Source organism: Myotis yumanensis, unplaced genomic scaffold, assembly GCF_028538775.1.
Source record: "Myotis yumanensis isolate MYYU_CA2020_CCGP unplaced genomic scaffold, mMyoYum1.0.hap1 SCAF_1, whole genome shotgun sequence".
Classification (NCBI taxonomy): domain Eukaryota; kingdom Metazoa; phylum Chordata; class Mammalia; order Chiroptera; family Vespertilionidae; genus Myotis; species Myotis yumanensis.
Window position 1 is genome coordinate 17,199,682 of NW_027223752.1, and position 24,599 is coordinate 17,224,280.

Here is a 24,599-nt window from a genome sequence, read left to right on the forward strand (position 1 = left end):
TTCTTTTTTATTATCTTAAGTTTTACATATGTCTCCTTTTTCCCCAATTGACCTGCCCCCCAGCCCCCAACCATTCTCACCCCAGGCAAGCCCCCTCTGCTCCAGTGTCTGTGTCCATTGGTTATGCTAATATGCATGCTTACAAGTCCTTTGGTTGCTCTCTAACCCCACCCCCCCCTCGCCACCTCCCCTGCCATTTGTCTCTGGGTCTATTTTTGTTCATCAAATTATGTTGATCATTATATCCCACATATGAGTGAGATCATGTGATATTTATCTTTCTCCGACTGGCTTATTTCACTTAGCATAATGCTCTCCAGTTCCATCCATGCTGTTGCAAATGGTAAAAGTTCCTTCTTTTTTATAGTATAGTGGCATAGTATTCTATGGAGTAGATAGTTTTTTAATCCGCTCATCTGCTGATGGGCACTTAGGTTGTTTCCAAATCTTAGCTATTGTAAATTGTGCTGCTATGAACATAGGGGTGCATATATCCTTTCTGATTGGTATTTCTGGTTTCTTGGGATATAGTCCTAGAAGTGGGATTACTATACTGGGTCAAATGGGAGTTCCATTTTTAACTTTTTGAGGAAACTCCATACTGTCTTCATTTCTTTTTATGTGTTTTGTCTTTAACACAATGAAAAAAACTTTATAGTTAATAAATATTCCTCCCATGCCTAGATATAATAACACTACCTACTGATTTATTTCTATACTTGAGGCCTGATGCATGAAATTCATGCAAGAGTAGGCCTTCCTTCCCTCTGGCACCCAGGACCCAGGCTTCCCTCCGGCCCCCGGCAGGCACCGAGGACCCGGGCTTCCCTCGTAGCCCCAGCTTTGTCTGGAAGGTCGTCCGGAAGGACGTCCAGTTGGACAGCCAGTCTAATTAGCATATTACGCTTTTATTATTATAGATGTGTGAGCACTTACCTTGCCTAACAGATGTAATATAAAAGAAATAATCGTATGGATATCAAGTTCAAGATCCCTAAGATGGGCCTATATCATACACCTTTTCAATTTTATTTTACTCTTTGAAGTTAAATTGCTATTGCAGTAGTTGAAGTTAAAGTAGAAACTACTGTTGTTGATTGTAAACAGACCTTTGCTTCTTATGTCAGAATAAAACCCCTTACCAGAGAACTTATTTGCAAAAAAAAAAAGCAAACAAAAAACACCACACACACACACACACACACACACAACCAAACTATAAAATCTGGATTTAATACAAAAAGCAACTATTTAAGGCACTTGAGAGGAAACAGAGCTGATAGGTGGAGGAAGGGAGCTATAGGAAATAATTTTGCCTTTTCACTTTTAGCTTCAAGCTAAGTACAGCCCATAACTGTGGGGATTCTGGTGGAAAAACAATAGTCTCTCTGGCCAGGGAAACTAGAAAACTGAAACCAGTCAACCTTGACCACCCAAGATAGTGGAGGAATCCCAGAAGGAGAAGAGCTAGAGAAGGGAGAGTTCTCAAATTTTGTGTATACACATCTGTGAGTGACTTCTGAATTAAGCATGGATACAAAGACTCAGAACAGCCCATCTAAAGACAAAAAAAAATCTGTACCTGGCTAAAGCTGCGTCCTAAGAAACAGGAGCCAAACCAAGGTATTTTTGCCTGCTAAAACAAACGAACAAAAAACCCAGCTATCATTGGAGAAAAAATAATAATCTAGAGTCTTCACAAATAAACATTTATAATATTAAGGGTACAATTGAAAATTACCCTATATATGAAGAATTAAGAAAATGGAACATATCCCAAGAGGAAAGAAAATCAACTGAGTCCTACCCTGAGATGAATGAGGTACTGGCAATAAGAGACAAGAATTTTAAAGCAGCTATTACAATATCTTCAATGAAGTAAAACAACATGCTCTCAGTGAATGAAAAAAATAAATCAGATAAATAGAAACAATGAAAAAAAAGAATCAAATGTAAGTTTTAGAAATGAAAAATACAATATTTGAAATTAAAAATTCACTGCATGGATTTAACAGTTCAGAAGGAAAAGTAACTGAACTTAAAGACAGAACAATATAAACTAATGTGAAGAACAGAGAAAATATATTGGGGGGGGGGGGGGATGAATATAGAGTCCCAGGGACCTCTTAGGTAATATCAAACAGTCCAACATATGTAATTGGAACCTCAGAAGGAGAGGAGAGAGAGAATGGGATAGAAAACAAATTTTGAACATTCCCCAAGTTTGATGAAAACCAGAAATGTACAGATATAATAATACTCAATAAATATAAGACTCAATGAACCCAAAGAAGTTTGCATCAAGTCACATTATGGCAAAACTGTTGAAAGCCAAAGATAAAGAGCAAAGGTTGGAAGCAGTAAGAGAAAAGACACATTTCAAACAGAGAAGCAAGGACCCATTTAATGAATGATTTCACCTCAGCAACTATGGAGGCCAAAAGTAAATGGAAGAACTAGTTTATGTAAAGTGCTGGAAGGAAAGAAAAAAGCCTATCAATTCAGAATTCTATATTAAAAGGAAATATCCTTCAAGTATCAAGATGATTCCAGAATTAGATAGTGGTGATGATGGCACAACCTTGTGAATATACTGAAAAAAGAAAAAAGAAACTGGCTTATATACCTTAAAAGGATGAATTTAATAGTATGTGAATTATATCTCAATTTTTTTTTTTTAAATGAAGGACAAGAAAATTTTTTCACATAAAAGAAAACTCAGACATTTCTACACTGCAAGAAATGTCAAAAGAAGTTCAAAGTTGAGGAAGAGTGATACCAGATGGAATTTTGGATTCTTAGAAGAAAAAGATCACCAGAAAATGATAAATATCTGCAGAAATGCAAAAGTCTCAATCTTTCCTCTTAATTTCTTTATAAATTGTATCATATAGGCAAAACTTGACATTGTCTTGTGCAATGTGTAACATATAAAATACGTTATCATCCCATATAATATACTAGAGACCTGGTGAATGAAATTCGTGCATTAGAGGCTGGGGGGTTCCTCAGCCTGGCCTGCGCCCTCTCACAGTCTGGGATCCCTTGGGGATGTCTGCCTTCTGGATTAGGCCCAATCCCTCAGGGCCAGCAGTCAGACATCCCTCTAGCAGTCCGGGGCTCTCGAAATCCGGGACCCCTCCTTACCACCTGCCTGCGGCGGTGGCGGGAGAGGCTCCCGCCACTACTGTTGTGCTTGCCAACCGTGAGCCCGGCTTCTGGCTGAGCAGTGCTCCCCCTATGGGAGCACACTGACCACCAGGGGGCAGCTCCTGTATTGAGTGTCTGCCCCCTGTTGGTCAGTGTGTTTCATAGCAACCGGTCGTTCTGCCGTTTGGTCGATTTGCATATTAGAATTTTATTATATAGGATAACAACTATTCCATAAAGGATGATTGTGAGGCTTCTATATTTTAAGTAAAATGGTACAGTACTAACTATAAGAGGACTGTGAATAGTTAGAAACATAAGTTATAATCCTTAGAGCAACAACTACACTAATCAAAGTGGTAGAGCTAAAATGCCAGTGTGAAAACAAATGAAATTCTAAAAAGCATTCAGATGATTCTTTTTTAAAGTCACGAAAGTAATTACATGGAAACAAACAACAGAAAAGGTAACTTAAAACAAATAATAAGCCCTGGCCGGGTAGCTTAGTTGGTTAGAGTATCATCCCGATACACCAAGGTTGTGGATTCATTCTCTGGTCAAGGCACGTAGAAGAATCAACCAATGAACCCATAAATAAGTGGAACAACATATTGATGTTTCTCTCAACCCATAAATAAGTGGAACAACATATTGATGTTTCTCTCTCTCACACACACACACACACACACACACACACTCTCTCTCTATCTCTTTCTCTTTCCCTCCTTCCCTCCCTCCCTCCCTCCATTCCACTCTGTCTAAAAATAAATGGAAAAAATATCCTTGGGTGAGAATTAACAACAAAAAAGGTTTTATTGTAATGTATAGTATACAGAAAATTACAGAAAACATATCTGTGCACTTTAAAAATCCTATATAGTAAAAGGGTAATACGCAAATTGACCTAATGGCAGAACGACTGGTCGCTATGACGTGCACTGACCACCAGGGGGCAGACGCTCAACACAGGAGCTGCCCCCTGGTAGTCACTGCGCTCCCACAGGGGGAGGGCCACTCAGCCAGAAGCTGGGCTCATGGCTGGCGAGCGAGCGCAGCGGCTGTGTTGGGAGCCTCTCCTGCCTCTGTGGCAGTGCTAAGGATTTCTGATTGCCGTCAGTCAGACATCCCTGAAGGGCCCCCGGACTGCGAGAGGGCGCAGGCTGGGCTGAGGGACCCCACTCCCCCCCCCTCCCCCAGTGCATGAATTTTCGTGCACCGGGCATCTAGTCAATTATAAAATGAACACAGGTTTAACCACTCAAGTCAAGAAATAAAACATTGCTGGTGTCTCAGAAGCCCCTGTGGGGCCTCCTCCTGTTGCTGATCCCTTTAATTGTTTCTTTTTTTCTCTTTGTTTTTTAGCAAATTTAACAGGACATGCAGAGAAGGTGGGGATTGAAAATTTTGAGCTCCTGAAAGTCCTAGGAACTGGAGGTAAGTCTTGAGTTAGTTCTTTTTGGGAAAAACAAAAAAGTACTTGTTATTCCTATGACAAAGGATTGATATTTCCAGTATAGAAATCAGCTGAAATTTAAAAAGCATACGGAATTCAACAGAACTGTCAAAGAACCTGAACAAATAATTCACAGAAGAAATACAAGAGGCAGAATTTGAAAGAATTAGCAAGGATTTAGAAAAATCAATCCCTGCTGTTGGGAATGTAAATTAATTCAGTGTTTACATAGGAGACAATGTTAAAGAAATCACTAACATTTATAGAGAACTTGTTACTTGCCAAGTACTCCATTAAGTGCTTTATACTGATTGGCTCATTCAATCCTCAATTTTATTGTTATTCAGTGATCATCATTTTGAATAATGAAAAGCTCAAGACCCTTTAGAAACCTAACAATATGAGTTTGGTTAAATGGAACATGGATCTATATGTCCTATAATTAGTACAATAAGATTGAAAGATATGTATTTACTAACATTTTTAAAAGCTGCTATAATGTAGTAAGTTACAAAAAAAGACAACAGAAGAGAATGTACAATATACCATTTCCATAATATTGAAAAATTATGTATATCAATATCTATGTGTGTGTACATATGTAAAAAAAAATCTCTGGTATACAGACTAATAACAGTGGTCATCCCTGGGTGGTGGGATTTTAAATGATACTGATTTTCTGCTTTATACTTTCTGTGTCTTCTGAATTCTTACTACTGCTGTTTTTACTGCTTAAGAGTCAGGGCCTCATAGGTGTCTGAGATCCCTACATTTAGAAGAGCCCCACGTTTGGTTTAATGCTCTGCTTTCACTGTTCTAAAATTCTAGATAATTCAGGAACAAACCACCCCACTTTTTCATTTTGCACGGTCCCTCCCCCCCCCCGCCCCCCCGCCCCCCCACCCCCACCGCGCCACCGCGCCACGTAGCTTGTCAGAACTGCAGTGTCTCTTTAGCCCTCCCCCTGGAATGTGCTGCTCTGCTGGGAGAACTTACCACTTCATTTTTCCTTCCTTCAGGTGGAAGTGAAAAGCAGGCCTTTACCTCTCTTTTTCCATCCTTAGCAGGCCTGTTGTCTCTTTCCCTGGAAGGGGAGAGAGAACCTTAGGGGACAGACCATTTTTCTTCCCCACTAAAGTTTAGCTTCAAGAAGTACCAAAGAAAGTCTTACAAACATGATCTTACTGTGAAGAAGAAGCAAGGCATCCTGAGTGAAAGAAGTGGAAACAATAAGCAGAATTAGACCCATAGGGACTATTGGAATTATTAAATGTGAAATATGATATACATGTTTATATGGTTTTAAAATTCGAGATTTGACAGTAATATTAAGGAACAAGGCATGCTAAAAAAATGACCAGACAGATATGAAAAAGAACCAATAGAGCTTCCAGAGTGAAAAAACAATTCAAATTATACATTTAGTAGGTGTTTTACTAGCAACTGAGATATAGTTCAAGAGAGAAAGAGCAAATTGGGAGATGAATTTGAGGAAAGTATGCAGAACATAGAATGGAGAAAAAAGAGATGGCATCTATAAAAGAGATTAAGATAAGATAGACAATAGCTGAAAATTTACTAAGATTGATTGAACATATGAATTTGCAGGTTCAGGAAACAGAGCGAATCACAAGCAGACAAGTATAAATAATTTTTTTTAATTCTCACCCAAGGGTATGTTTTTATTGATTTTAGGGAGAGAGAGGAAGAGAGAGAGAAACAATTGATATGAGAAACATCCATTGGCTGCATCCCATATGTGTCCCAACCATGGATCAAATCTGAAATCTAGGTTTATGCCCTAACTGGGAATTGACCCACAACCTTTTGGTGTACAGGATGATGCTCCAACCAACTGAGCTACTAGCCAGGGCTAAAGAAGTTCTTATATAGATACATCATAGAGAAACTGATGAACAGATACCCTAAAGGTAGCCAGGGAGAAGACTTATTTATGAAGGAGCAATAATTAGATTAATGACATTTCCAACAGTGACCATGAAACCCATAGGAGAGTGGAAGAATATCTGCTAAATGCCCAGACAAAAAAAACTGTCAATTTAGAATTATATACCCAGCAAAACTTTTCCAGAAGTGAGAGCAAAATAGACATTTTCAGATATACAAAAGCTGGGTGTGTTTTTTACCAGTAGGTCCTCATTAAAATTTTTTTCTAAAAGATATAGCTATAGGGAGAAGAAAAGTGATCTCAGGAGAGTTTCTGACATGCAGAAAGGATTCATGAGCAAAGAAAATCTAAATAATATTGTCTGTGTGAAAGCATGGTCGTAATGTCGAAATTGTGGTGGTAAAAGTAGCAAACTGAAATATTAGACAAAAGTAGCATATAATTTTGTATATGATAGGAGTGATGTTCTGAGATAGTGTTCCTCAAGCTTTATCATGCACATGAAACTTGAATGTGTAAATTACCACACTGATTGAAAAAGAAAAAAATACCTGAACAGTCCTATGACTCTTAAAGAAATTGGTCAGTAAGCAAGTCTTCCTAATAGGAAAACACTTGATACAGTTTTAAGAGTGAGTTCTGACAAACATTAGAGACATAGATCATTTTAATCTTCTGCAAACTCAGAGAACAGAAAAAGTTGGATTATCTCCTCCAATTTATTGTATGAGGCCAGTAGTATAACCTTGATTCCAAAAAACAGATAAAGAGAGTGTGAGGAAGGAATATTATAGGCCAGTTTAATATAAAATTTGTAAAGTCAAACCTCGTGTGTATTTTCTTTCCACACATTGGGGCTCTGTCTCATTATCTGCCTCAACTTTTTGAGTGGTTTGATCACAGGTCTTAAAGGTAATTCTTTAAAGGTGAGGAAAGAGTTTACCAATAACATTTTACTTTTGTATTTCCATTTTATGCTTCTCTGCTGTTCTATATATAATTGGTGTACTGTTAGCCATGGATACTGCTCTTCCTCTTTGTCAGCTGCAGTATACTTGCTTAAAGACGATGGAATAATTATGAAATGTCACTGTAGGTATTCCTATATTTAAAATCACAGTTTTGATGACTAAATGGAGTAGGTGGAAACTTTTATTATGAATATAATAAAATATTAATTTTTATTCAAAATTTCACCACTAATCTTCAGTTTCATTACCTTTTTAAGATAACTTTTTACAGCACTGTTAGAATAATAGAAGTCTTTGTGTCATGTCAGGTTTTCTATGGAAGTGAAACTGAAAACACTTCTGATAAATTGATTTTTATAAATTTTACACTAGAAAAATGCTCTTCATCCAATATCTTGAAGACTTTGTGGAATATTGGAATAGAAAAGGTTTACTTTTTGATGTGATACTTACATGCATGTAATATTCATGAAAAAAATTGTCTTTTACTCAGAGTATTGATTTATTTATCTTGTTTCTTTTGGTCTATCACTAATTGGTTGATCAGTTTCCTAAGCAAGAGACTTGGGAATAATTTTTGATCCTTCTCTATTTTGGCCTTTTTTATTTTGTTTTCCACAGAATCCTATCTTTTTTCTATCAAAATGATCCTTAGAATAACCTTTTCTTTTCTGTCCCTAGTGCCATCACTCATATTACTTTATATATGCATTGTTTTTATTGTTCTCTTAACTGGTCTGCCTTCCTGCAAGTTTCCTATTCCATTTTATGTACTTTATACATATCCTGTTATAAAATAATATGCAGCCACATTAAAACTCAGCATTATTGCTCTATTCTCCAGTTTTCAGAACTTACAGTGCCATTTTTTTCCCAGTTAATTTTTCAAGTCCAAATCTTTTTGTTGTTGTTAATCCTCACCTGAGGATATTTTTCCATTGATTTCTAGGGAGAGTGGAAGAGAGAAGGAAAGACAGAGAGAAACATTGATGTAAGAGAAACACATTAATTGGTTGCCTCCTGCATGAGCCCCAACCAGGGCCCAGGCCAGAGAGGAGTCTGCAACCAAGGTACGTGCCCTTGACCCGAATCGAACCCAGGAGGGGACTCTCTATCCACTGAGCGAAACTGGATAGGGCAAGTCCAAAATCTTATTAAAGATTTTTATATTTTTAGAGAGGAAAGAAGAGAGAGAGAAACATCGATGTGAGAGTGAAAAATCGATGGGCTGCCTCCTGCACCCTCGCCTTCCGGGGATTGACCCCACAGCTCCGGACATGTGCCCTCACTGGGAATAGAACTGGCAACCTTTTGATGTACTGGATGACGCCCAACCAATGGAGCCACACCGGCCAGGGCTCAAGTCCAAATTCTTGCCTTGCTTTCAGGCTTAGCTCTGTTTTCTCCTGTCTTTTCTCCAGTTACCATCATATTCTGCTTACTTTCTTGTTCAGTTAATTTTCCTCACTCCCCTACAGTTATGTGTACTTTCCCATCCTCTGATGCCCAGCCTTGTCTTGTTCTCTCATTTTCATGCTCCTCCTCTTTTCTGCCTGTCCAGATCCTGCCCAGATTGCTTCATTCTCTGAATTGTGCCACTGAAGCTCTTTTGTAGAAAATGCAGCACTGCCCTGGTCATTGTGGCTCAGCTGGTTGGGCTTGGTCCTGTGCACTGAAAAGTTGCCAGTTCTATTCCTGGTCAGGGCACATGCCCGGGTTTTAGGGCTTGATCCCCAATAGGGGCGTGCAGGAGGCAGAGCAGGTATCTGCAATTGCTCTTACATTGATGTTCGTTTCTCTCCTCTTCCTCCTTCTCTCTAAAAATCAATTAAAAATATATTTTTAAAGAGAAACGCAGCACTGAGTGGTTCCCTGAATTTTCCTTCACATCTGCTATTTTTCTTCCAGATGGTAAGCGCATAAGATCACCCCTGTATTTTTTTCCAACCCTATTGCCCTGCCCCATTCCCATATCCGTAACAGTATGAAGTATAAGTCTACCAAGTATATAATTTATGCTCTTGTCTCTAGCGTTATTCTTGAGGTTGATACTCCCACATCCAGGAAATGTCTTTGGTTCATATTTTAGAATTATTTTGTTTCATGATGAAATTTTGGATTATTTGTGGGAGCAACGATTCTATTTTTATTTCTGCAGCTTTCTTTTGACCATTTTTCTTTCTTCGAGACATTTAAGTATAGACGACGTCTTTAAACATACCCATTGTATGCATTATTACTAATTCTAATGCTTAATGAAATGAAGCATGAAGTTCTCCGCTAAAAGAATTTAGTATTGTCTTTGAATTTTTTTTATTCATCATACATTATCCATACTTTGGAGATCTTTGGTCATTATGACAAAAAGGTAAAATTTGCCCTGTGACTGTAAAGGGGCAGCGAGGTTGATTTCTCCTCCCAATTTTGGTTTGAGATACTTGGGTATTGAGGGTGACTTAGAAGTCTCAGGTTTGAATCTTGACATTATCGTTGCCTACTTGCCTTCCTTGAAAAATCAAATGAACTCTGTGAGCCTAAATCCCTATTGGCATAAGTTAATAATACCTATCTCACAATGTTGTTAGAAGATTTTGTTTTGTTTTAATATATTTTATTGGTTTTTTACAGAGAGGAAGGGAGAGGGATAGAGAGTTAGAAGCATTGATGAGAGAGAAACATCGATCAGCTGCCTCCTGCACACCTCCTACTAGGGATGTGCCCGCAACCAAGGTACATGCCCTTGACCGGAATCGAACCTGGGACCTTTCGGTCCGCAGGCTGACGCTCTATCCACTGAGCCAAACCAGTTAGGACTTTATTTCTAGTAATAAAAATCTAACAAAAAATGTTTTATAAATGACATGTTGAAATTTTATTATAATTTCTAAGAAGCTGATTTATAAATTATCTTAAAAATAACATGTCAAATGAAAACGTATTTTTTTCTTATTCTTTGTCTTCTCTTAACTATTCAAACATTTTAGGTTCTTAACCTTTTTGTATTTTGGGTTAACAGCCTTATGCTAAAATATACATAAAATGAATAATAAAGCATTTAGATTGCTTGACACATAATAAATGCGATGTAAACTTTAGCTATTTATATAGCTGTAAGGGAAAGAAGCTATGTTTAATATAGCCCTAGCTGGTTTGGCTCAGTGGATAGAGCGTCAGCCTGTTGACTAAAGGGTCCCAGGTTTGATTCTGGCCAAGGGCACATGTCCGGGTTTCAGGCTCGATCCCCAGTAGAGGGCGTGCAAAGGGCAGCCGATCAGTGATTCTCTCTCATCATTGATGTTTCTCTCTCTCCCTCTCCCTTCCTCTCTGAAATCAATAAAGAAATATATTTTAAAAAATAAAAAATAAATAAAAGAGCTAATATAATGCATGACCAAGGCCTCAGATTAGCTTAATATGTAAGTGAATATCATTTCTTAGCAAATATTTTATTAGCCTAAAATATATCCAGCAGGAGGGAAATACAGCCACCAAAAGATCTTCCAGGTTTCAGGCTGGTCTCTCCTAATCCATTCTCCACACCACAGCCGGAGTGATCTTTTTAAAGATCCTTCTTAAGTGCATGTCACTTCTCTATTTAAAACCTTTCAGTCCATTCCCATTGCTGTTGGAATTCATTCTTTCATATGTATTTATCAAGAGGCAAGTACTGTTTTGGGTACTGAGATAGAGTATTGAGCATTTAAAATATACGTATTACATAAAAACTTGCAGGTTGGATAATATTAACCTGGTCTTTGTTTAACATAGAATTATTTCTGGGTTTATGAAACCTTGGCAGAACATAGAAATTCAAAATGCCATGCCTCCTGTCATGTCTGATGAGCAGTAACCATTTGTGCCTCAGTCCCTGGTGCCCTGGTAAGAAGGTCACTTTTTCCTTATCATGTAGGGGTTGTTGTTTTGTTTTTTTGTCACCTAATCTACAGCAGATCTTGCAAGCTGTTCTGTGGAAATACTTACCTAGTAGACTATCTGGTGGGTTGCTCACCCCAGCCTTGAGGGCCATCTTCGAAATGTTCTCTTTACTCATTGGTCCCAGACTCCATGAAAATCATCCTTGATAGGACACCCTTTAAAAAATGTTTTTGTTCTTACTGTACACTTTTCAAAAACCATTGTGTTTATTAAATAAGACGTAATTCTAGTTCTCCTGATAACTTTCCACTGGAGGGTGCTAGACAATGCACTAGGCAACCTAAAGACAGCTACTTTTTGGTGATGGAAAAAACTTCAGTTGAGTTATGTAAATGTAGAAGACTGTTTTAAAAAAGTATGATGACTTAGTCATCATTTGTCATTTTATTCTCTTAGGTGTTTGGAAAGTATCCCTATTAAAAATAGTACCTTTAAAAGCATGTATTCATTAAATTGTCAAAATTGTCATTCAAAAGTGTTTATAATTTTGCATCTGTGCATGCCCACTATACCCTATGCTTCAGTGTGAGCCTACAGTGTGTATGGAAATCTGAGAGGTTAAATGTTTGTGAAGTTTTATGCCAAAATCAAAAGGTGATTCCATATGATGATGTTGGTTGACATGGTCTCCCTAGTGTAAATTCAGTTCAGTGTATTACTGAATTGTTCACAAGAAACCAAGCCTGGGACAGGGTTGTGGTGCACGTGATTTATTACAGGAATCAGAGCAGAGGAAGAGCCTAAGCAGCACGTGGTCTCAGCTGGGGTCTAGGTTCAGCCTGAACCTATGGAAAGTTTTGGAGCAAGAGTGAGGAGGCAAGCCTTTTGTACCCATGTTAGTCATTGGCTGCAGGCTGCTTGGCTGGGGTGGGGTAGGGAATGGTGGCTGTCACCTCTCAGGTGAGGCTGTGAAGAGGACAGCTGTGGCGATTAGAAGCAGTATGGGTGCACCAACCGCAATGGCCCACCTTAGTCTCTTTCACAAAAATGACTGCCCATTATTTCATATGCGTTTACTATGTCTGGTTTGTCTACTTAAAGCATCTGTTTACTTAATCAAGCATATTTTGCATTCACATCTTTTTCTTATATATTAGAGGATTAATCTATTGTAATCAGTCTACTTTTATTAATATTGGAAATTTTGTATTTATGGTTTTACAAATCCTAGCAAACAGTGGCTAAAAAAAAATAGTTATATTAAATGCCTCAAATTCTCCTTTTTTTTGTTTTAAAATTATGTTGAAATATTTAGTTGAATTGGTATTTTTTAATATTTGGAATTTAGTTTCTAATTAAGATATCTGTTGTGTAAAGGAATTTAGGAATTAATGCTTCGGTTTGATAATCTGTAAAGTCAGGTACGTTTTATTTTAAATGAGTTTTGAAATTGACTCATTTTCAAAGAGATTTAGTAGCATTTTCAAAGATAGGGGAGGAAAAGGAGCCTAAAAAAATAAAAAGAAGAGAAAGTGAAATAGATGTAGACACCCGGAATGAGATAGTCATTGTTACTGAGTCTTAAATTTAACTCTGAGGCTAAGAAGAGGTGAATATAAAGGGAAAATTCTTTAGCCTACGTAATATATATATTTTAAAGGAAAGGCATATGAATCTTTCTTGAACAGTGGCTTTCAAGCTTTTCTGACTATTACCCATTGGATGAAATAGGTACCGTTTTATATGGCAACTCAGTATGTGTATTTATGTATGTGTATAGACTACAGACACATAAAAGTTTTTTCCACCGACACTTACATAGTGTTTATTATTTGCCAAACCTTATTGTAGATGTCTATGTTAATTTATTTAATCCCCAAAACAATGATGTAGGAACTGTTACTGTACCTAATGAAGAAATTGAGACAGTCACCTTAGCTATTTTGCCCAAGGCCACACAGTTTCTAAATAGCACATCTAGGATTCAAACCCAGGCAGTCTGGCACCAGTCTTTTTTTAGCCATTATCCTGTACTGCCCTCTTTTTTTTCCTCCCATGTGCTCAGATTTGTTCATATTCATATGTACATATACATGTGCATACATCTGTTTATATATATAAAAGCCTAAGCGACCGAACAACTGAAGGACCGGTCGCTATGATGTGCCCTGACCACCAGGGTGGCAGACGCTCAATGCAGGAGCTGCCCTCTGGTGGTCAGTGTGCTCCCATAGCCAACCTCCCGTGGACCCTCCCCCCAGCCAGCCAACCTCCCATGGCCCTTATGCCCGCCCTTGCTCCCTGCCAACCTCCCACGGCCTCCAATTGGCCCTGATCACTGGCCAGGCTGAGGGACCCCACCCGTGCACGAATTCGTGCACCGAACCTCTAGTGTGTGTGTGTGTGTGTGTGTGTGTGTGTGTGTGTGTATGAGACAGAAATATAATTAAACACTTTTAGTATATTCTATTCTATTTTAGTTTTTAAAATGCTGGTTGGAACCACTAAATTAATAACATCATCCACTGTTGGGTCATGGCCCACAGTTTGAAAAAACTGGTCTACAGAGACTTTAACAAGCACTGCGGTTATAAAAAGGCTCCTATAGTATGGACATTAAGTACTATGAGAACAGCATTTTTTTACAAAAGATCCAGAGATATTCTTGAAAAAAACTAATTTTACTTTATGTAGTCTCTTTAAAAAGTGTCACACAGAAGATTAAATCTCGATGTAGAGTCTTTCTGAGTAAAGTCTTCCTTAGCTACTCCTGTTGTCCCAGGAAGGTGCTCCCTGTTGGTCTGTCTGTACACAGGATAGCTTGTAGAGAATCACTGGGATGGAGAGCAGTGTTGCTGGGGTCTAATGAATCCGATGTTTCAGATGAGTCTTTAAGTTCCAGGTTATGGTCAGTTTCACCATTGAACTCTCGGTATTGATTGTGTGGCAGTATCTCTGGGATGAGCTGCTTCGTGGAGAATCCTTTCGAGGGTGGTGGTTTTACAGGGGCTTGAAATATGCTATTCCAGCATTACTTCCCTGCATGTTCAGCTGGCCTGTTAACAAGGATACCAGTGTCCAAGGGCAGGACAAGTGAAATGTAGAGTTCCAGGGGTGTATTTCTTGTTTGGTTTCATTTCTGACACTGATGTCTTGCACTGAATGAAATTCTACGAGGGAAGATGGAGGAGAAGCAGGTGGATTGATTGTTAGTGCTCAGGACCTACCACACGCAGAAAGATAGAAATCTTTCCCCAGGTTAAATTATATATGAGAAAGGGATGTGGCCAGGCATTCCAATTCATTCTCACATAATGGGGCAGATTAGAAAGCAGTGGCCATATATGGATGTCACTATGTTGTTATTTTCCTGTTCTAACATGGGGACAGCTAGGGTTCCTGAGTTCACTTTCACCTGGAAATATTGCCAAGAATCATATTTAATACACAAATTAAGAGGCATTACTTCACAAAAGCTCATTGTTCCTTCCCTAAAGGGAAAGAATTGGCTAGCAATAGCTCTGTACTGTGGATCTGTATTGCTAGTTTCTTCACCTTTGTGTCAAAATTGTCAGCTGAGAAGAGGGTATTTGGCTCTATGTTTACAGAGCTGTTTCTTTGGCCTTTTCCTATTTGTTAGCTTGGGTGTTTTTTTTGTGTGTTTTTTTTTCATGCATTCAACATTGAGTTTCCATGATTTGCCAGCTTCAGTGTTACTTGCTAATGATACAAAATGGGTAAAATCAGACAAGTCCATAATTTTGTGGAATTTACAGTCCAGTAGAAGTTAGATAATGAAGCAATCTTGCAAACTAATGTTTCTGATAATTTCTGTGAGAGAGAATGCATGGTGTTATGAGAGCATAAAATTAGGGGACTTGTACTACTAGTCTGGGAAGTCAGGAAGCGGGATGGCTGAAAAAGTTAGCTCAATGAGATGATGAGAAGGTGGAGAGAGGGTGGGTAGAAGCCAGATAATTTAAATTATATTAGGGATTCTCTTTAAAAGCAATAGGAAATCAACTGTTTTGAGCTGGAAGGGTTATTTTAGTATTAGTATTGTTTTTAATCCTCATCCAAGGACATGCTAAGAGAGAGAGGGGTGGGGGGAGAGAGAGAGAGAGAGAGAGAGAGAGAGAGAGAGAGAGAGAGAGAGAGAGAGAGAGAGAAAGAGAAATATCGACGTGAGAGAAACATCGATCAGTTGCCTTCCATACATGCCCCCACTGGGGAATGAACCTGCAACCCAAGTGTGTGCCTAGGAATTGAACCGGCAACCTTTCGGTGCATAGGATGACACTCAACCAACTGAGCCACTCTGCTGGACAGGAAGGGTTATATTTTTATCAACAATTTAGATGACAGCACAAAAAGGTATGTTTGCCAGATTGAGGGGGAAAGCAAGCTGAGAGGCACAGCTAGTATGGTTGATGGCTGAGTCAACCTTTAAGAAGACTGCAGTTATCTGGAAGGATGAGAGGGGGCTGAATTTCAGCAGTGATGAATATGAATGATCCTTTTGTTAGTGCAAACTCTCATATGACATGATTGGTACTTGTGGTTAATCAAGAAATGTTGGGTAAAATGGAAAAATATTTTAAAAGGTTATATATAAATACATACTTCGAACATACTACCTTTCACTTAAAATGGATAAATACATATTCACTTGCCAGTCTTTGGATGTAGGCACAACACTCGTTCTTCAAGGCTAGGTTCTTAAATGATGGTTTATTTTGCATAAACTGCATTAAAATTAAGTTTTGGATTCTTTAAAGTGGAGTGAGAACCAGACACATTTGAAGTAATCTGAGTACAAAATTCTTTTTGATTTTCATAATCACCCCCCCCTCAAGCCTTTTATAGTTGTTTCACCCACACCTAACTTTTCAGCAGTTCTTTTGAAGTATCTTGCTTTTATCTAGTTCACCCAAAGTATTCAAACTCATTTTTCTCTTTTCTTTCACATTTACATTTCAGTGGTTATGTAATATTTAGTTAAATTATAATAAGAATAACGTATGCAGCAGGCATAAACAGGTAGGGCAGTGAGTGTCAGTGACTGATTTGAATCAGATGACTGAACCACATGGGGACAGATGTGCACTGTGAGCTAGTTATAGGCATTCCGTGTGTGGCGGTGTGTCTTACAGAGGGAGAAGGGAGCATCAGTCCTGGGAGATTGGAATTTAGGTTGGGTGCGGTGTATGTGGGACACACAAAAGCCCCAAACCTGTTGAAGACTTTCTCCTGAGTTTGTAAGTGGCTGCTCCATGGAAGATAAACACTTCATTATAAAGTTTTTTTTTTACCTTCATTTCAATATTCTGAATAGATGAACTTTTTCACTTTTATACTTTAGGTTAATCTGTTAGGGTTGTGTTTTTCTCTCTTGGTTCACTTCTGACTTACTAAAATCTCAATCTGTAATTATTTTATTTGTAATGAGATGAGACACAAACATTTTGTGAACTTTTCCTATATTCCAGAATGTGTTCATGTGCTGATTTTATTACAATCCAGAGTAACTGATTTCCAGTATTTGTGAGGGATTATTTTTTTATTGACTTATGGTGAACATGGTCTCTGGCATAACACTTCCTGCGTTTGAATCGGTTCTGCCACTTCTTATCCAAGCCATTGGGCCAGTTCCTTGAGTATTCTGAACCCGTTTGCTCATCTGTAAAGTGGAATTACTGAAAGCACAACATTGGCTGTTCTGAGGATTACATGAATCTATACATGGAATATGTTTGTACCGAGCCTGGCATAGACAAGTCCTTAGTAAGTGACGGTTTTCCTGCTTCTCAGGAGTATTACATTCACTGATCCATTCTAGGTCATGTGTCTGCACTAAATACTTCCCGAAGCACTGAACTGCATAACACCCAGGGTACAAGAGCCCTTCCTTTAAGCTCTCTTATTCTAATGGGTGGATTGGAGCAGAATTATGTGCAAAGCACTGGTATGGGTCACAACGCGGGCTCCAGAGCGGTCTCATTAAAAGGTTTAACTTCAAAAGCAGGATTGGGCTTAACCATCCCAGGAGATGTTTGCATTTTTAAAGGGAAGAGCATTTATTGTACCTTATAGGGGTGAATTGGGGACCTACCCCTTCCCTCTCAGGTGTTTTTGCCTGCCCTTCCTCCTTCCTCCTCCGACCTCTTCCTGGCCGCTCCCCCCTTCTCTAAACAAATGCAGATACCTCTCTGCCCAAGAGGCACAGTGCCCATAGGGCCCCATTTCCTCACCTAGAGGAGTGGCACCACACAAAGAGATGTGCCCCGCTGAGCCCTTACTTAGGGAAAATGTGGTGAGGTTGACCTAGTAAACTGTAAATTACTGCCCAGAGATGTCGAGGGGCCTCTTCAGTATTGCTTGCAATTTAAGATATTTTAATGTTTGTTTTTAAACCTGAAGATCTCTTTTGTTTATATAATGTCAGTTTATACTGCTTTAGACTTTTAAAATGAGTGTAGAGGAGTACTTGAGGCACTTGATTTGTGTGTGTGTGTGTGTGAGTGTGTGTGAGTGTATGTATGTATGTATGAGATTCTCATTAAGAACTGTTTTTATTCATTGACATCAGTAGCAAAACCTAGAGGATTTAGCTGAGGTATAAAATGTCCTAGTTGTCCCAGAATTGGATTGTGGTTAATTGACCATAATAACAGCTAGTTTCCTAGAGCTAAAAATATTGAGGAGAGAATAACAGTAACAGTGAAAGCATAACTTTGTCAGCAGTGCTTAGATATGTAAATACTGAGTGTTAGACTTAGAAACATGTTTGGCATAAAATTTAAGAAATCTATCTGAGAACTATTTGAAACAGTACTAGGGATACTTTTTCATTCAAAGCTTGCTTTTTGTGCACTGTAACTTTCAACTTCCAATAACTTACCGTCTACCTATGTAGCATTTTAATTGTTGTTGTTTTTCTTCAGCATATGGAAAAGTATTTCTAGTTCGTAAAATAAGTGGTCATGATGCTGGAAAGCTGTATGCCATGAAGGTTTTGAAAAAGGCAACAATAGTTCAAAAGGCCAAAACCACAGAGCACACGCGGACGGAGCGACAGGTCCTGGAGCACATCAGGCAGTCGCCGTTTTTGGTGACGTTGCACTATGCCTTCCAGACAGAAACCAAACTTCATCTCATTTTAGGTAAGTGTCCTTTGTCATCAGACTTTTTACAGAAACACTTTATTGTGGGGGAGGGAAATCTTGTGTTGTAATGAGTCACAGGGTAGCATATTTCGAACTTAGAAGAAACAAGTATTTTAACTTACATTTTTCTCTTTGTGGTGGTATTTCCGTGAATATCATGAGTTGCTCTGGATTTGGGACCTCCCAGCCTACAGGGATGTTACTTCCGTTTCACACTCCTTTACTAATCTTAGTTAACACTTGAGCCGTCTGCCTCCCTGGGCAGTGAGCTGTGAAGCGGGCCACAGTGTCTGCTTCAGGAGTTCTCAGGGATGTACTGGTTTGGACTGACAAAGGGATATTCATGGAAATCAGTAACTGGGAAAAATAAAAAAGAAAGAAAAGGAGATACCCAGTCACCCCTTTGATCACTCCCATTTCCACCCACAGGCACTTTGTGAATCCTTGCCTTTCCCAAACAGGCCTGGAGTGTTGTACATGAACTTTGGAATGTCCTCTGCACATACTGCTAGACTGCTGTGCAGGAGTCGCGCCCTATTCTGTTCCTGCTAGAAGTAAAGGGTGGTTCGGTTCTTCTAGTGCCACACTCTGCCATCGCTGACTATTTCATCCGATACAGTTTCAGTCCGTTCTTGTGATAACTTGCATTTGTGTATTTTGATCCTCCATTTTCTAACTAATCTGACGATGAGTTGAGACAGAATTCACACCATACTCTGTAAGCATTAGCTGTTCTTGATGCCTACGGTGTGCCAGCACTACACCAGGTATTATCCATAGCATTAATAACCCTCACAACAACACTGCCCAAAACCCCTCATTCATGCTGTGGAAGGTTCTGGAAGCTGCATTTTTTGATGTTACATATGTTGCGTAAGCTTGAGAATGAAGACTGAAACTCAGGTCTGGTTCATACAAACAGTGCCGTCTGTAGTACAAACAGGTTTTTAAATATATATTTGGCAATTTTATTGAATGCTTTCATTTTGGAAATTATAGTTTTATTAATGATGCCTTAAGTTGCATTTATTCACTTTTTGATTCATGAAATTACACTTCAGGTTCATTTTGCAATGCTTTCCATTGACTTACAATCTTGAGTCTTTTTTTTAAAAAAATATGTTTTTATTGATTTCAGAGAGGGAGAGGGAGAGAGAGATAGAAACATTAATGATGAGAGAGAATCATTGATCAGTTGCCTCCTGAACCTCCCCCTCACACACACTTGGATCGAGCCCGCAACCCCAGCATGTGCCCTTGACTGGAATCGAACCTAGGACCCTTTAGTCCGCAGGCTGATGCTGTATTCACTGAGCCAAATCAGCTAGGGCAATCCTGAGTCTTTTATACATATACTAGAAGCCCGGTGCATGGATTCATGCATGGGTAAAACCGGCTCGATCTCTGCAGGCCAGGCCAAGGGATCCCACCCGGTTTCAGCCTGATCCCCGCAGGCCAGGCCAGCGGACCCCACTGGTACACAAATCTGTGCACTGGGCCTCTAGTATGCATATAAGATCTTTGGTTAATCTCTTCCCGCCCTCCCCCCTTCCCTCTGAGATTAATCAGTCTGTTCCATGTTTCCATGCCTGTGCGTTGAGCATCTGCCCCCTGGTGGTCATTATGCATCATAGCTACTGGTCGAATGGTTGGTTGGTTGCTTAGGCTTTTATATAGATAGACTAGAGGCCCAGTGAACAAATTTGTGCATGGGTGGGGCCGGCCAGTGGGAGGGGCCGTGGGTGGTTGGCGGCGACCCGGGGCAGGCTAGCAGGGTAGGGGACAATCAGGCTAGTTGGCTGCTGCAGTGCGCATCATAGCCACTGGTCTTTCTGGCCATTCTGCTGTTGCAGTCCCTGGGCTTTTATAGGCTGCTGTCTCTCCTGCCCTGTCCTGTCCAAGTCCCCGCTCACTGCCTTTGCCTGTTGTTCCAGCAAGTAAATATCTCGTGGCCCTTCATTTTGCATCCTGAGTGTATCTGCTCAGCTATGTTCTTCACTGATTTTTAAATGTTTTCCTTCTGAATGTTTAGCCCGTAGGGGACAGACCATTTTAATACAATGGTTTCAAACATTTTTAGCAGCAGAAACCTCTCAATTGAGAGCACAAACATTCAAATGGAAAACAAATAGGACTGAGTGCTCTGCTCGGATCTGAGCTCAAGGGCACCAAGCCCTGCCAGTTTATTTTTGTTCCTCACCCTCCCAGAATTTCCCAGGAAGCCTCGGGAGTCCATGAGGGCTGATTCAGAAATTATTACCCTGTTCAGTCTTCTCCCTTTATAATAAACCAGCTCATAAAAGTTAAACCCCAACTCCTGGACTCGACCACCACACCATGGTTTCTCTCTCTGTCTTCTCTGTTCTCTTACCATAACCACTCAGTTTTTTGTTTGTTTATTGAAAATAGTGAGTGTAGTTTTTATAAATAATGTTTTTAATTTAAAAGTAGATGAATGAAATATTTTGTATTTGATTAAAAAACAATAGTCCTTAATAATGTTGCTTTGTAGTTGTTGGTTCTCCAGTGGTTTTGTTCTTTGCCAGTGGCCCATAAATAAATACAAAACAAAACAAGAAAACCCATTTCTGTGCCAGCTCAAGAGTAGAATGGGACTAGACATGTTCCAATGTAAGTGAGGCAGCGCATCCAGAAAGCGTGCCCCTCCCCCTATCCACATAGATTGTTTAATGTAATTTCTTTCCTTTATTAAATTTACTGGGGTGACACTGGTTAATCAAGTTTCATATAATTTCTCTTTGTGTATGTTTATAGTTGTTATTTTACTTTAAAGGCAAAAATGGCCAGAAATCTAGAGTAGGGCTTTACTATACACTATTTTTGTGGTTTTCTGTTGGCTGTGCTTAGAAGACACACTAGGTCACTTTTCCAAGTACATTAGGTAGTCTGCTAGGGCTGCCATAACAAAATATCACAGGTGGGTGGCTAAACAGCAGAAACTTATTTCCTCACAGTCTGGCGGCTGGAAGTCCCAGAGCGAGGTGCGGCAGGGCTGGTTTCTTTTGAGGACCACAAGGAAAGGGTCTGTTCCAGGATTTTCTCCGTGACTCCCAGATGGCCACCCTCTTGCTGCCTTTTCACATGGTGGGACTTCGGTGCACTCAGACCCCTAGTGTTGCTTTTGCGTTCAGAGTTCCTCTTATGAGGACACCAGTCTGGTGGGATCAGGGCCTTCCCTAAGGGCCTCATTTTAATAACTTAATTACCTCTTTGAAGGCCTTGTCTCTAAATACAGTCACACTCTGAGGTCCTGGGGATTAGGGCTTCAATGTATGAATTTTGGGGACAGGGGGACACAATTCAGCCTGTAACTGTCTCTAAAGGTTTATTGATTAACTGACCTTATTCAGCTTTGTGTACTATTAGAAATTAATAGCAAGAATTTAGATACTGAGCTCTTCAGGGACCCAGCTGACCTTTTTGTCTGATGAATAAACAAACTCTATAAACCTTTGTAACAAATACGATATTTAAAAAATTATTTTATGTCTACAAAGGCATCTATATGCATATAAAAGATATTAAAAAAAACCAAATAAGAAAAAACTATGTTCACTACCCAGAATTTACCTTGTCATATTTCCCTCTATTATTAATTAGTATATGTCCATCTAGCTCTTTTTGTGTGTGTGTCTGCATGTATGAATATCTTACCAAAATTTGTAACCAGATCTTTTTTTCAGTTAATGATGTCTACTTTTTCTGGTTAGTACATTTTTATTTCATAATACCCAATGGTGCAACTTATTTATTGCTGGATAACAAACCACTCTTAAATTTAGTTGTCCAAACAATGAGTTATTTTCTCATGATTCTGTGGGTCTGCTGGCCAGATCTCTGCTGGTGTAGCCTGGACTCACCCATGTGGTAGTCAGCTGGACAGTTGGCTGGGATTGAAGGGCCAAGATGGTTCTACTCTCGTATCTGACAGTTGGTGCTGGCTGTTGACTGGGGTATCTCTCTCCTCCACGTGGCCTCTCATCCTCCAGTGCAGCAGACCAGCTTCTCCTTAGCATGGCAGTCTCCGGGCAGCTCATGAAGACTGCCCACAGGCCAAGGCGGAGGTTGCGAGTCCTCCTGGGGAGCCCTGGAACTCATCCAGCCTCACTTCTAACACAAGGTCAGCTGAGATTTAATGGGTGAAGAAATAGACTTCATTTCTTTTTCATTCTTCAAAAAAGATTTTTAAAAACTGAGGAATCATTGACAAACATTATTATATTAGTTTCAAGTATGAAACATAATGATTCGATATTTGAATATATTGAAAAATAAGTCTAGTTAATATCTGTTACCATACAGTTAGAGTATTTTCTTGTTGCTGTTGTGATGAGAACTTTGAGGATTTAGTCTTAACTTTCATATTTGCACTACAGTATTTTTAACTATAGTCACTAAATACATTACATCCCCATGACTTAACTATTTTGTAGCTGGAAGTTTGTACCTTTTGGATCTTTCACCCATTTTGCCTCCTCCCCTCACTTCTGACAACCACCAGTCTATTCTCTGTATCTGTGAGCTTGTTGGTCTTTTAAAGATTTCACACATAAGTGAGATCATCTGGTATTTGTCTTTTCTCTGTCTGACTTATTTCACTTGGCATAGTGCCCTCAGGGTCCACCTATGTTGTCGCAAGTGGCAAGATTTCATTCTTTTTAGGACTGATTAATATTCTCTTGTATGTATGTACCACATTTTCTTTATCCATTCATTCGTCAGTGGGCACTTAGGTTGTTTCTGAGCCGGTCCACAGCAGGCTGTTTGGTGTGGTTGGGTTTTATTTGTCTCTAAGTTTTGCTGAAATTGTAGATCATGGAGGTTTACAGTCATACTTGCTGTTCTCTGAGATATTTAGGGAGCAGATGTGGAGATTCAGTTCTCTCTCGGTTGCTGTCCTGCTCCTACATGGATTCACAGCTCACTAGATGTTTGACCAGGCTTGTTTCTTCACGATAAAATTGGCCTGATTGGCACAGACTTCTCAAATTGATAAGATTGTGATAATGTTAGTATTACCTTGACAGATGCTTACCTTTGACATTTGCCAGATGTGGAATATAGCGTTTCTATCAGAACTAGGGGTGTGTGTTTCCTGCATTGTGCTTCATTCAGTTGTAATTGCCTTCCATTCTTTTACATTGTTTCTGCGCTCCTCTAAGTCAGGGCTCCTCTAAGTCAGGGCTCGGCACCAGGGGACTAGATTTAGCTGTAATTTGTTGACCTCTCCAGTAGACCCATCTGTTATAAGTCACATTTAAAAAAAGAAAATTCTACATCATTAATATGTTTTTAAGCTCTATTTTAATTTATGTAATGGCATGATATGACTGATGGATTTTCTCCTTTATATATTTTTAGCCTTTCCAACTCTTATAACATGGACACCATTACCTCCTTTACAACTGTTTCTGTATCTCTGCATGGTTACATAAAAAATATAAAAATATTTTCACCTATTCTATTTTCTTAAAAAGTGTATTTATTTCAACTAACAGTGGGAAGAAATTCTATGTGGAAAAAAGTCTGTCAAAAACCATTTTTTTTTTTTTTTTGGTGTTCTCTGATCTCTGATAGTGATAATTTTGTCAAAACACCAGCTGATCTATGACTGTTGAAACTGTCAGATTAGTCAGTAGAATTTATAAGACACTGAAGAAGCAAATCACCAAAATGGAAATTTTGGACTGGAACACACGGTGTTCCCCTGGGCAGAATGGTTCCTGGGCTCTTTGTCTGCTGAAGTCGAAGAATGAATCCACGGATGGAAGATGGTATAGCAAAGGTGGAGATTTATTGAAGAACAAGTAGATTCCCACATGGCGAAGGAGAAAGAATTTCACAGCACAGACTCCCATGTGGGGAGGGGCAAAGAGTCCCACCCATCCCATTTTCACAGTTTATAAAGGCTGTAGATCTTTGTGCCTTGATATCGCCTCTGGTTGGTCACTATTCTCTTAGACTGGTTACTACAGTAACTCCTGAGCTCAAAGGTCCAACCTCACATGGGACATGTGAGGTTCCTCTCCTCCTTGTTGTTTTCCTATTCCCTG

General features: G+C 39.3%; 1 protein-coding gene across 6 annotated transcripts in view; it reads left to right on the forward strand.

Moving 5' to 3' along the window:
- The window catches only part of RPS6KA5 (ribosomal protein S6 kinase A5), a 121,752-nt gene that overhangs the window by 25,015 nt on the left and 72,138 nt on the right, over positions 1–24,599 (forward strand). For 5 of the 6 annotated variants that reach the window (XM_070414863.1, XM_070414883.1, XM_070414873.1 and 2 more), the window contains exons 2-3: positions 4,513–4,584; positions 18,304–18,522. In XM_070414863.1, coding sequence (XP_070270964.1) covers positions 4,513–4,584; positions 18,304–18,522 — 291 coding nt within the window. Of the gene's footprint in view, positions 1–4,512; positions 4,585–18,303; positions 18,523–24,599 lie in introns of those variants that run through there. The other variant, XM_070414906.1, reaches the window with a different exon arrangement.